Below are 12416 nucleotides of genomic sequence, written 5' to 3'. Positions count from 1 at the left end.
ATCTTTGCTGTGGGGAGCAATCTTATGCATTGTAGTATATTTATCAGTATCCCTGGTCTTTCTACCTACTAGATGCTGGTGGCAATCCACCCCACTGCACCCTATACACACAGCCTTGACAGCAACAACAAAAAAATGTCTCCAGGCATTGGCAAGTGTTCCTTGGGGAGCAATATTGCTCCTGGTTAAGAATCACTGATCTACATATGTGTTCTCCATATGTTTGAGTGTTTTAAATATTCTCTAATAAGAGTGAGTTTAAAATTGATGGGTAGAAGTTTCACTCTGTGAAACACAACAGGAAGACATCGTTATGAGCTGAGCATGCCTGAGCCTGTTGAAGGCCTTTGAAGTGACATTGCAGAGCAGGGTAAGCTGACAGTTTCAGAGGGGTTTGACTATCAGGTGATATTTCTAGAAATGGGACCAGATATCAAAAATCCATGACTCTAGATAAACTGGAGGAAATTTTCTGCAAACTTTTTCAATTTGTTGGGAAATCTAAAAGCTTACATCAGCCTTTGAGTGCACTGTTCTTTTAAAAAAATATATTGATTTTTAAAAACAAAGCCTGTGTTTATAGAAACCCTTTTTCTAAAGCCTCTTGAAAGAGGTCTGTGCATTTTATCACCTTCGAAGAGTTGACTGTGTAACTGTGGCCCTCAAATGATGGGCTACCTCCAAGAACAACACCCAGAGTGCATAACACCACTGAGGTCCCATTCTCTCCACATACCCCCTTGACCCAAGAGTCACCCTAACAATGCGGTTCTACTTATAGCATCTATCTATCTGGTCCTTATACTTGCACTACAGTTCCATTTAGCCCCTGGTGGGGAGAGCTTATGACCCTCATTTTTAAAATGAAGAAACACACAAAAGAAAGATATATGACTTTTTCAAAATATTAGAATCAAGATTATTTGATTAGAAATAGAGCTGGGTATGGTGGCACATGCCTCTAATCTCAAGCAACTTAGGAGGCTGAAGAAGGAAGATTGCAAGTTCAAAGCCAGTCTCAGCAACTTAGCAAGGTGTTAAGCAATTCAGTGAGATCCTGTCTTTAAATCAAATATAAAAAAGGGCTGGGGATCTCGCTCATTGGTTAAGTGCCCCTGGGCACCCTCAAAAAAGAAAGAAACAGAATTGGTATGAATATCAGGTCCCCTGGTCTTAGTCTCCATGCCTTTCCCACCAGACTGTGCCCTATGTTTGGGCACATGAGAGTGTGTGGGTGCAGTTATGTGTGTTTGTATCTGTCTCTTTGGGGGGTTTATATGTGTTTTTCTGAGGACAAGGTGTTAAGGAGAAAAGGCAAAAGACTGAAATGAGGAGCCAGGAGGAGGGGGGTGGTAGAAGGAGTATAAAATGCAGAAGATCCCTTGGGCAAGACCTCTCTGGATAGCAGTTTTTTTACCATAAAAACTCATAGATTGATTGCAAAAATCAAATGAGATAGTGCATTCGAAACACCTAAGGTCTCTCTATATAAACGTTAGTGACTGTCCTTATTAGATCATTACTTGACATGTATTATAGATGATCAAGCAACCCTCATGGTTAGGTGACTCACATTTTCTTCAATTTCTTGGCATCGGCTCTTACCATATGTCCAGCTCAGAGGAGTATTCAGTGGCTCCCAGCAAAGCGTCAGGAGGCCGGTACCAGAGGGTCACAACTTCTGAAGAGTATGTCTGGCTAGGAATGGACTTGGCCCGAGCAAGACCTGCCCAAAGGAGGAAAATCATGGAACTCACTGTGGTGACCCTTCTGGGAGACACAATGATTCACTCTCCTGGGAGAGTGTGTGAATAGCAGAGTAAACAGAATTTTAAAAATAACACACAAACTTTGGGGGATTTTAATAGAAGCACTCAACTCTCTTGACCCTTGATTCTCACCAAGAGGATTTCCCAAAGCTTGACTGCTTTGTAGCTAGGTATGGAATTCCTGGTAGCTAAGTGTGGTCAGGTGACCAAGTTCTTGCCCATATGATGTGAACAGAGATGATGTGTGAGCTTCTGAGTCATGTCCTCATGGAGGAGTGAAATGTTCTGTCTCCTTTTTCTCTTTCTCTGAGCTGTGATGAGCCTGAAGTGGCAAACACCTTGAAATACACAATGTCATGGGAATGGTGGGGCTAAGGAAAATGTCATGGGAATGGTGGGGCTAAGGACACAAGAAGCCTCAGCGGAGACACCAGGGGCCACCATACAAGCTTGACTGTGTGGTTAGGACTCTTAGCTTCTAGCATGCTACACCTCTATAATTTGTGGTCTCTGCAACAGCAACCAAACTAACTGTGTTTAGGACTAATATGTCTACCCTCGATTTTTGCAGGAACCCCCAGTTTCATAGGTAAATGATAGGGACTGATGATCCAAATTATTTCATTTATCAGGACCTGAGATAATTTTCTCTCAAGCACTATTCTACAAAATGACAGTATTTTTGTCAGCTGCTTATTTCACATAATTATATGATTTGTAATTGGGAAAAAAACTTAAAAGACGAGTTCACTGTTGTAGAGAAGTGGTAAATGAATTTCTGTTAAATGCTTATATGTCAAGATGAATGCTACTGGGCTGGGGATGTGGCTCAAGCGGTAGCGCGCTCGCCTGGCATATGTGCGGCCTGGGTTTGATCCTCAGCACCACATACCAACAAAGATGTTGTGTCTGCCGAGAACTAAAAAAAAAATAAATATTAAAAATTCTCTCTCTCTCTCTCTCTCTCTCTCTCTCTCTCTCTCTCTCTCCTCTCTCACTCTCTCTTTAAAAAAAAAAAAGATGAATGCTACTACCTCATAATAAAGTCCTGCAGCTTCAGCACTACCATTTGACATTTGTCAAACAGAGAAGAGTGGTTCCTCCACTCTCACGGAATCAGTTTGTCAACAAGCATTTATGGAGCACCTAGTGTGGTACAGGGCAGTAGGGATAAAATGATAAGCAAATCTAATCCCAGCTGCCCTTATAATGCTTATGCTCTAGTGGAGGAGAAAAAGCTGTGTGTATGTACCTTTGTGTATGGGCATGTGTGTGTATTCGTGTGTACCTGTATGTGTGCGTGCATGCACTGGTATGTGAATATAATTATGAACTGTGATAAATGCTAAAATGGAAAGATAATAGTGATACTCAGAGGAAATCTGTCACTTTGATGGGAACACAGTCACACTTCTGCAGATACTTAGGTGAGCAGGAAAAAGTGTCCATTGCTGCAAGAGTCCGTGCTGTAGTCTGGAGGTAACCTCTTTATCCTGGGATAACCTTGATCTATTCTAACAGAATTTGTAATATCCACTCAGATGTAGGGAAACCTACCGAGGAGAGTCTACTCTGCCAATGCCACTATATTAAAAAATGGCAGCAAGGGTGTAGAGGATGCCTAAGTTTTGAGGCATCTGACTAGATTTGGGCTTGACGGAATCCTAGGAAGCTGTTGATCTCCACTCTCTCTTTTGCCTCACACTTCCTGGATGGTAGTTATCCGATATCCTCACTGGGCATCTCCTTCCCAGCCCCCAAGTTTTCAAAGGCCAGGATAGTCCATACACACAAAAGCATCATTGTTCACAGCCCAGAAAGAGACCTGAGGGGCGACTTACCGAAATCAGCCAGTTTGAGCTCTCCCAGGTGACTGATGAGCAAGTTCTGAGGTTTCAGGTCCCTGTGAAGGACGTGTTGGTGGTGGATGTACGCCAGGCCCCGCAAAAGTTGAAACATGAAAAGCTGGAAGGAATGAACACCAAACCTAAGGACATTTGAACCACTATGTGTTGACTTCTCCTCTAAATCAAAAACAGGCATCTGAAAGAATATAGTGGAAGTGTCTCTTGAGAGAGAGAGAGAGAGAGAAAAAAAAAAGACTTTACATTTATTCAGAGGAAGGAAAAAAGGACAAAGAAAATCTAGTAACTAGACCACATCCTAAACAAAGGGATTCTGGCTTCTCCTGACATCTCATTTCTTTGACACTGCAGGAATTACCCTTCCTTAAAAATATAAAGCCAAACTTTGAAGTTTCCCTTGGAACACTAGTTATTGATTTAGATGTGAAAGATATAATATTCCCCCCACCAATGAATTTGGCATATAAGATCAAAGTTGACCTGGAAATGATATTCTAAAGTTTACAATTATGAAAGTTTTCCAGATTCTGATATGAAACCCTCTTTGAAACACAATGCAAGGAGACCTGGCTCGGGGATAGATCCTTCAATGGTGTTAGGAAGAAAGGAATCATTATCTTTTTAAACTTAATTTTAAAGTCTTAAATTCAAAGCTAAAAACAAGAGAAATACACAGTATAGATTAAGAAGGAAGAGAGACCAAGTGAAATGAACCCCCCCTCCAAAAAAAATCAAAAGAAAATAAGGAATCAATAGTAGGGAGAAGAAAAGAGAAAGAGTGGTGGTACTGGTGGAAAAAGCAAAACTTCATTCCAGGCCACAATTTAAAATGTTTCACATGGAAGCCAGGGGTGCAGCTCAGTGATAGAGTGCTTGCCTAGCATGGAAGAAGCCCTGGGTTTCATCTTCAGCACTGAAAAAAAAAATTTTTTTCCCTTGTGATTGTGAAGCACAGAAACCAAAGACATTACTAAATTCCCATCGAGGTAAAAGCTTACAAGGAAAAACTAATGTGTCTCTTGCTATTTTCCAGTGCCACTGGCAATGAGAATCCAAACACCAACATCAGTGTTTACAAAGATCTCTGCCAAGTGGGAACATGTTCTGACAGTTTAGAAAAGAAAAGGCCAGGCCCAGCATTCCTGGGAACAGAGGCAAAATGGCATCTGCAGAGGTGTGTGGATAAATCCACTTTTCTCATGGCAATTTGAAAACTAGGAACTTCAGAGCTACTAGGAGCAGGGCTAACCTAACAATGACATGGAGACATTGGAGCCAAGTTAATGAGCAGCATGGTCCCACCAAAGCAGGAGACAGGCAAACTTATATGCCAGTGTATCTGAATCTCTCTATATATAGATATCTGGGGATATGGGTCTGTGGTAGAGCATTTGCCTTGCATGTTTAAGGCCCTGGGTTCATATCTAATACTGAAAAAAAAAAAGTTAGAAATTTCTTGGGCTGAGAATGTAGCTTAGTTCTGAAGCACTCATCTAGCATGTATGAGGCCCCCAGTACTACCACCCTCCATTTTTTTTTTTCATATGACTCTTTCTTCAAATGTTCACTGTTCCTATGAGTCTTTCCAACACTTTATGTTTCTGGTACCTCAGACACATACACTATTCAATTTACCACTCACCAATAAGCTACCAAAGCATAAAATTCCTATGCTAACATTCAAAACTTCCAATTGGTATAAATAGAAATTTTCATAGCCAAGACAATAAAAAGAAGCAATTTGAAATTTTAGGCAAAAGATAAGGTATCATAGTATGCTCTTTCAATGAGAAGGGATGAAGGAAAGAGGGAGATGAAGACAAGTGAGAGACAGTAGATAGGAATATGGTGGCCAGAGAGCGTTCCAGCCTTTGGAAGACAACTTGTCCTCAGTTTTCAGATAAGAAAACCAGGACTCAGGAAACTTTAAAAATATGTCTAGAGCAGGGCACAGTGGGTGTATGCCTGTTATCCCAGCCATTGGGGAGGCTGAGGCAGGAGGATTGAAAGTTTGAGGCCATCCTAGCAAGACTCTGTCTCAAAATTTAAAAATAGCAAGGACTGGAGATGTAGCTCAGTGGAAGAGTATGCTGAATTCCTCCAGTGCCAGGAAGAAAAAAAAATGTCTAGGAAGAGTCTAGAAAGACACAAGGCAAGGCACAGACTCAAATTCAGGACTGCCTGACTCCACTATACCATCCTGAGAAAAGACAGGAAATTAAAACATGGCAAGAAGGAAAGAGTCAGCTGGCTGAGTCAGAGACACAGCTTCTTGGTGGGTCAGCTTGAAATGCCTTTCATGTCCCAAGTGTAGACAGGTCTCACTAATTAGTCACACCCACCTCCTACCTTCTTGCTGCTCAGTGCCTTGCTTCTCTGCCTCTTCAGGTACCTCTAAATATTGTAAATGGCAAAGCCCTGCGGCATCAAGGTATAGTATTTTGTAGCCACAATTCTTAAAACTGCAGTGTGTGCTGACTAAGCTCACCGCCCACTCACTCTTTCATCCCTCACAACCTGGATTCTTCCTTCAACAATTACTCCATCATTGCTATCACCAAATCCTATGGGTTTTTCTCAAAGTCAAGCCAGACCATGGGCGACTCTTTCCAAAGAGACTTCCCATACCCCACGGGTTAGACCTGTTTCCAACACAATAAGGTTTGAGGGGAACAAAATAATTCCACTGGGCTAGTGCCATCTGGGCTAGAGTCCCTCAAAAACAGAATCGAGTCATTTAGCCTGCTATGTGCAGGGAAGCCTGCCTCCTGCCACTTACCAGGGATCCCTAGGACTCATATTAGAAATCTAAAAAACAATGTCATTTTTTGTGGGGTGGGAAGTACCAGGGATTGAACTCAGGGGCATTCGGCCACTGAGCCACATCCCCAGCTCTATTTTTTATTTTATGTAGAGACAGGGTCTCACTGAGTTGCTTAGCACCTTGCTGTTGCTGAGGCTGGCTTTGAACCCACAATCCTCCTGCCTCAGCCTCTCGAGCCTCTGGGATTACAAGAATGCACCACGGTGCCCAGCAGATATCAGGCTTTGACATGGAGAGTGGCCCAAAGCTTCATGTATTGAAGGCTAGTCCCTAATGCAGTGTGTTCAGAGGTGGGGCTTTGGGGAAGTGATTGGATTACAACGGCTCTGATCTCATCCATGGATTAATGGATTAATTGGATGGGCTTGTAATTGAATGGACTACTGGAAGGTAGTGGAAACTGTAGGAGGTGGGGCCTAGTTGGAGGAAGTGTGTCACTGGGGGCATGACCTGGAAGGGTATATTTTGTTCTAGATCTCTCTTTCTCTCTCTTTTCCCTGTCTCAATGAGGTGAGCAGCCTCTTCCACCACATTCTCCCACCATGATGTTCTGCATTACCACAGGCTCCCTGACCAAAACAACAACAACCAAAAAAAAAAAAAAACCCAGAGGCAAGTGACCATGGACTAAAACCCTGAGCCAAACATCTTTCCTCCTCCGAATTGATTGTCCCAGGTGCTTTGTTACAGTGATACAAAGCTGACTAACACAAAGTTAAACCTCACTAGGATTCCACCCTGTTTTTTTCTTGGTCACTTTTCAATATGCCTTCTCTCCCATAACCTCATGTCCATATGGCTCTGCTTTTCCTATCACTGAACCCAGTGTCTGTTGCTCTTTCCCCCCCCCCAACCATTTCATTCTTTACTCTTTACTCCTCAATCCTGGTTTCAAACACTCCAAAGATTAAGCTCTAATGAATTTTTTTTTCTGCCTCCTTTCCTTCAATGAGAAGTGAGTTCATTGCTTCCTTACACTATTCTCTAGTAGATGCTAGTTTTTCTTTACTTTTCATTTTTTTTAGATTTATTATTGAATTTTTCTTCTCTTTTTTATATGCTAGTTTTTCTACAACTTCCTCATAATTTTGATCACGAAAGGTAGGATATGCTACCTCTCCCTTCCCAATATCACTTCAAAACCATTACTTTTTCTAGGTATGATGGCATTCACCTGTAATTCCAGCTACTTGGGAGGCTGAGGCAGGAAGATTGCTATATTCCAGGTCGGCCTGGTCAACTTAGCAAGACCCATTCTCAAAATAATATTTTAAAAAGAACTTCAAATATAACTCAGTGGTAGAGGGACCCTGAGTTCCAGCCCCAGTACCTCAATAACAAACAAAAAAACAACAGAAGCATTACTTCCCTACCCTTAATTTTAAGTATCTCTTAGATTTTCATGCATTCAGCTAGTCTTCCTCTACTCTGTCTTCACTGTCATCTCGTCAACTCCTGTTCCCTGTCTATCACCCTGAAGACATGGCATCTGGATCACAGCTGTTGCCTCAGGACATCAGTGCCCAGGAGAGTGAGTCTAGTCAATCTCCCCAGCACCCCGGATCTGCTTCTCGGGTCTACTGTGGCCACGGACTCCATGGTCACATGCTGGATCTCACCATCACATGAAACTGTCTTTTGAAATGTGAAATTCACAAAAGGCTATGATGGTGAGGCCTAGAAAGAGGTTTTCTGCAAAAGGCCATGATCACCAATGCCTTTTGCCATGAAATCCAATAGATTCCTCTCATTTCTTATCTCTGCAGCGTTTGGCATGGTTGACCATGTTTTCGTTTATAATAACTCTCTCTCTTCCTGGTTCCCCAATCTCCTCATTTTCCTCCTGCCTTTCTGGCTGTTCTTTTAATAAGTTCCACTTCTACTAATCTCTAATATACTGATGTACCTTAGGGCTCTGTCCTTGACCTTCCTCTCTTATGGGTCTATATACTCTCCCTTCACCACCTTACCCATTGACAGGACTTCAGGGACACCCATATTCTGATCATTTGAAACCTTTATCTCCAACTCTGATCTCTTTCCTGGCCTTTAGACTCACATGGCCTGATGTTCACCTGGACATCCCATCATCTTCTCACTCAGCAGGTCCGAACATCATTCACTGTACCTTCAATATCCATTGTCTTCCTATTCCTTTGTCTCAGCAAATGGCACCACTATCCCCCTTAATACTCAAAGCCAGAACAGTTCTTGCCAACGCTTCCTCTTCCTGTCAATGCTGGCTAGGTAGCTGATGGCATATGGAGCCACTTCCCTCCACCATCACCTCACATGGCACCACCGTTGTGCTGATCACCCTCACGGTCAAGGTAGACACCAGCACTTAGGGAATGAGCAGAGGAAGAGAAGCCTACATACTGTGTGAGTGGGAGTTGGGGGCCGGGCAGGTAGGATAAATCAAGGAGGATGTTGGGTCTGGGTAATACAATATTTTTTAAGAGTATTTCCCTCCTTTCAATCACCACACCTGTTATCATCATGAGCTTTACAAAAAGAATATCTGAGTTTACTCCTTTCTTGTTTAAAACCATATGGCACACAATGATACAGACCAAGCCTTTATGCTCTGGCTCCTACTCATTATCTCCCGAGTCTCATCTTTACCCATCCCAAAGTCTGCTTACTTTAAACTCCAGCCTTACTGAATTAGCTTGGTCTCAGGGCTGTTCCATGCCTTCTCTGGCATTCTGACATTTTTACTGCCGCCTCCATTCTGGGGAAATCATCCCCACATCCACCCGCTTTGATTGATTACTTTTTCCTTTTTGCCTCCATATAACCCCAATAAGTTCCTCTGCTTATTAGTGTATCCCTCACAGATCTACAAAGCCCTTGAAGCCAAGAGGATGATTTTTTTATTATGATTTATTTTATTTTACCATCTAGGAAGTTCCAGCCATCAGCAGTTCCAGTGCAATTTCAGGTGCAATTGGGAATTCAGGAATCTCAGTGGAGCTGTGTACACCTTTGATAGTACATGTGAAGGATAGCTCTTAAACTGACCTCAATGGTTTCATTTCTGGCAGACTGACTTGGGCTATTTTAGTGTACGTTCTCTTTCTACAACATATTCATGACCATCAGAAGATTTCAATGTGACATAGATGGCATCAGGGTCTTCACCGCCACTATAGGTTTTCTCCTCTCTATCCATTACGTTTTTATAAAATTCAAATGCAGTTCCACAGGAACATTAGTAGTTTCTCTCAGTCCCCTGACCACTGATGTCACATCCCCTCAAACAACTGCAGCCCCAACTCCCAAGAGGATGCTTTTTTAACTGAATTTCTTGTGTTGGTGATACTCTCCACTATGCCCCTCTTGAAATAAGCTCTTCCTTTGACTTCCATGACAAAGTATTTCTCAGGGTGCTGTACATTCCTGAAAGCTTCTCCCTTTTGTCACTTGCTATCCTGTTCCTCTTCTCATCCTTAAACTGAAAGTTCCATCCTCAATCCTCTTCTCTTGGTGCACTTTTGGTTATCTACTTTCCTATTTTTTTTTTTGTACTGGAGATTGAACTCAGGGGCACTTGACCACTAAGCCACATCCCCAGCCCTATTTGATTTTATTTAGAGATAGGGTCTCACTGAATTGCTTAGTGCCTCACTGTTGCTGAGGCTGGCTTTGAACCCGAGATCCTCCTGTCTCAGCCTCCTGACCCGCTGGGATTACAGGCATGCGCCACCATGTCTGGCCTACTCTCCTGTCTTTTACTCCAAAATTCACGAGTTAACTACCATCAGATCTACATCTCCAGCTCACAGCTCCCTTCTGAGTACCAAGATCCTCCTCAATTGCCTGCTGCTCATTCCCTTTGGGTATCCCATCTCAACTGGACACGTCTCCACAGGACTCTTCTCCCTCCCCAAACCAACTTCTCCTATTTCTATTAATAAAGCTATAATTCTCCTTGTCAATCAAGTTCAAAATGATTTTGAACAGCCCCATCCTTTTCTTCCTTGTGCCCAGTTAGCCCTCAAGTCCAAAGTAAACTCTTCTTTATTATTGTTTTTCACATTTCTTTCCATCACTACCATAATTTAGGCCTTTATAACTTTGTACCTATATCCATGCCACCCAATGTTTGGTCCTTCACCAGCAGCATCTGTATCACTTTGGATTATGACAGAAATGCAGAAACTCAGGCTTAACTTTAGACATACTGAATCAGATCCCTTGGTAACTTGTCTGCCAATAGAGTTTGAGAAGTGCTAGACTAGACCACATCCTAGATCACTCCTAACTGGAATCTCTGACTCTAGCCTCTGTTTCCCTTTTATCCATCCCACAAATCACAGTCCTAAACATTTCCTTCTGATTGTGTCATTCTCTCTGAACTCAAACTCCTGAATTGACTATACTAAGGAATAAAGTCCATTCCTCTCAGAAAATAAGGCTCTCAGCCACCTAATCTATTTCCCTAGACTGTGTACCCTGTTTCACTAATATTCTCTGTATTTCAGGCCAACAAAACCAAAAATGCAGTATGGCACTTGTAGAAAAGAATCTTAACCAGGTGTCACTTTTAGTAACAGTAAGTCTGGTTCCATGAACTCAGGCAATATAGTGGTCCTCTCAAATTCTGGATACCTTGTACTCAAAATAAGGAAGTCAGACCAGCCCTGTGCCTTGAAGCTTTGTTGACTGCAATCCACAGTAAAAAATACATACACATCCAGCATTTATCTCCATACATAAATATAAGTATGGTTACAACCAGAACAAAAGTTGCACAAAATAATTCTTGCTCTAAGTGAAATGCATTCTAATGTTTTCTATTCTCTTCTCATTCATTATATTTTGTTTTAAAAATGCTGGTTGCTAATCACCAAATTGATTTTATGACCCACTCATTGGTAAGAACCTGTAGACTGAAAAACATTGTAGTGCTTTTAGCCCTAACAGGGCAGAACTCAGGGTCCCTATTCCTTAAGCACATCCTTGACTTCCCACTCTGTGCCTTTTCTGAGAGCATTCCCTCCCCCAGGACCATCTTGTGCTATTCCAGCCTCTTCAAATGCAGTGCATTTTTTAAAGCCTGAAACTTTTCCGGAAGTCTTCTTTGCAAGTCTACAGTACCAGGTCTCATTTCTTAGTTGGCATAATTCACAAATGTCCCACAGTAACACCAGTGTATATATCTTATCTGCTGTTTTTAGGTGCAAGGTCCTGAAGGTCAGGAATCATGCCCTCTGTATCTTTTTTTCATTGTCGTCATTTTGGACAGTGTCTGGTTATGTAAGTCACTCAGACCTGAAAATCTGTCTTCTCCGTTATCTTTCTTCTGCCTGGTCTTCTGTTTAATCAGTTCCTTGGCCCTTCCATCCTCTACTGAGCAACTGCTTAGCTTCACTTCCTATCTTCATGTTAGACACTGTCTAGAAGCTGCTGACCATCACTTTAGCAATCTCCTTATCTCCTCTTGCTTACCTGGCTTTTCTTTTCATGGGTCTGGCAAAACTAACTCTGGATCAGTCCAAATGTTTACTTTCTCCAATTGTCCTCCATTCAAATTGCTAAACACTGATATAAAAAAATAAATCCCATCGTCATACAGATGAGTTAATGGACTTCATCCGTAGCAGAGTCCTCAACAGACTAGACATTCCTTCTTGGTTTCCCTGGTTAGTTCTTTATCTCATCATCCATAGTTATGTTAATATTTCCCCCACTCTACAGGTCTTGTCCTCAATCTTCCCTACCAGACCCAAGACTGGGTTAGGTCCACTCGCCATGTATTCCCATAATATTCTTGGTTAACGTGTACATAGTTCTTAGTACTGCACTTCAAACTGCCTAGTTGAGTCCATGTATCTTATTTCACTTTAGGCTCATTGAAAATAAGAAATACAACTTGTTACTGAAACTATAGAACTTAATATAACACTGAGTACTCAGTATTTCTTGAGTGAATGAATAAATTAATACATAAAT

General features: G+C 42.0%; 1 protein-coding gene and 1 pseudogene across 3 annotated transcripts in view; both read right to left on the bottom strand.

Moving 5' to 3' along the window:
• The window catches only part of Cdk15 (cyclin dependent kinase 15), a 91857-nt gene that overhangs the window by 56783 nt on the left and 22658 nt on the right, over window positions 1–12416 (bottom strand). For all 3 annotated transcript variants that reach the window (XM_040294710.2, XM_005338911.4, XM_040294713.2), the window contains exons 7-8: window positions 3611–3734; window positions 1606–1726 (exon numbers count right to left, since the gene is read on the bottom strand). In XM_040294710.2, the coding sequence (XP_040150644.2) occupies window positions 1606–1726; window positions 3611–3734 (245 nt within the window). The remainder of the gene's footprint in view (window positions 1–1605; window positions 1727–3610; window positions 3735–12416) is intronic.
• Window positions 9362–9633, bottom strand: LOC110599524 (elongin-C pseudogene; annotated as a pseudogene).

The sequence above is a fragment of the Ictidomys tridecemlineatus genome, chromosome 7 (assembly GCF_052094955.1).
Source record: "Ictidomys tridecemlineatus isolate mIctTri1 chromosome 7, mIctTri1.hap1, whole genome shotgun sequence".
Lineage (NCBI taxonomy): Eukaryota > Metazoa > Chordata > Mammalia > Rodentia > Sciuridae > Ictidomys > Ictidomys tridecemlineatus.
This window is presented reverse-complemented; position numbering and strand designations above follow the sequence as displayed.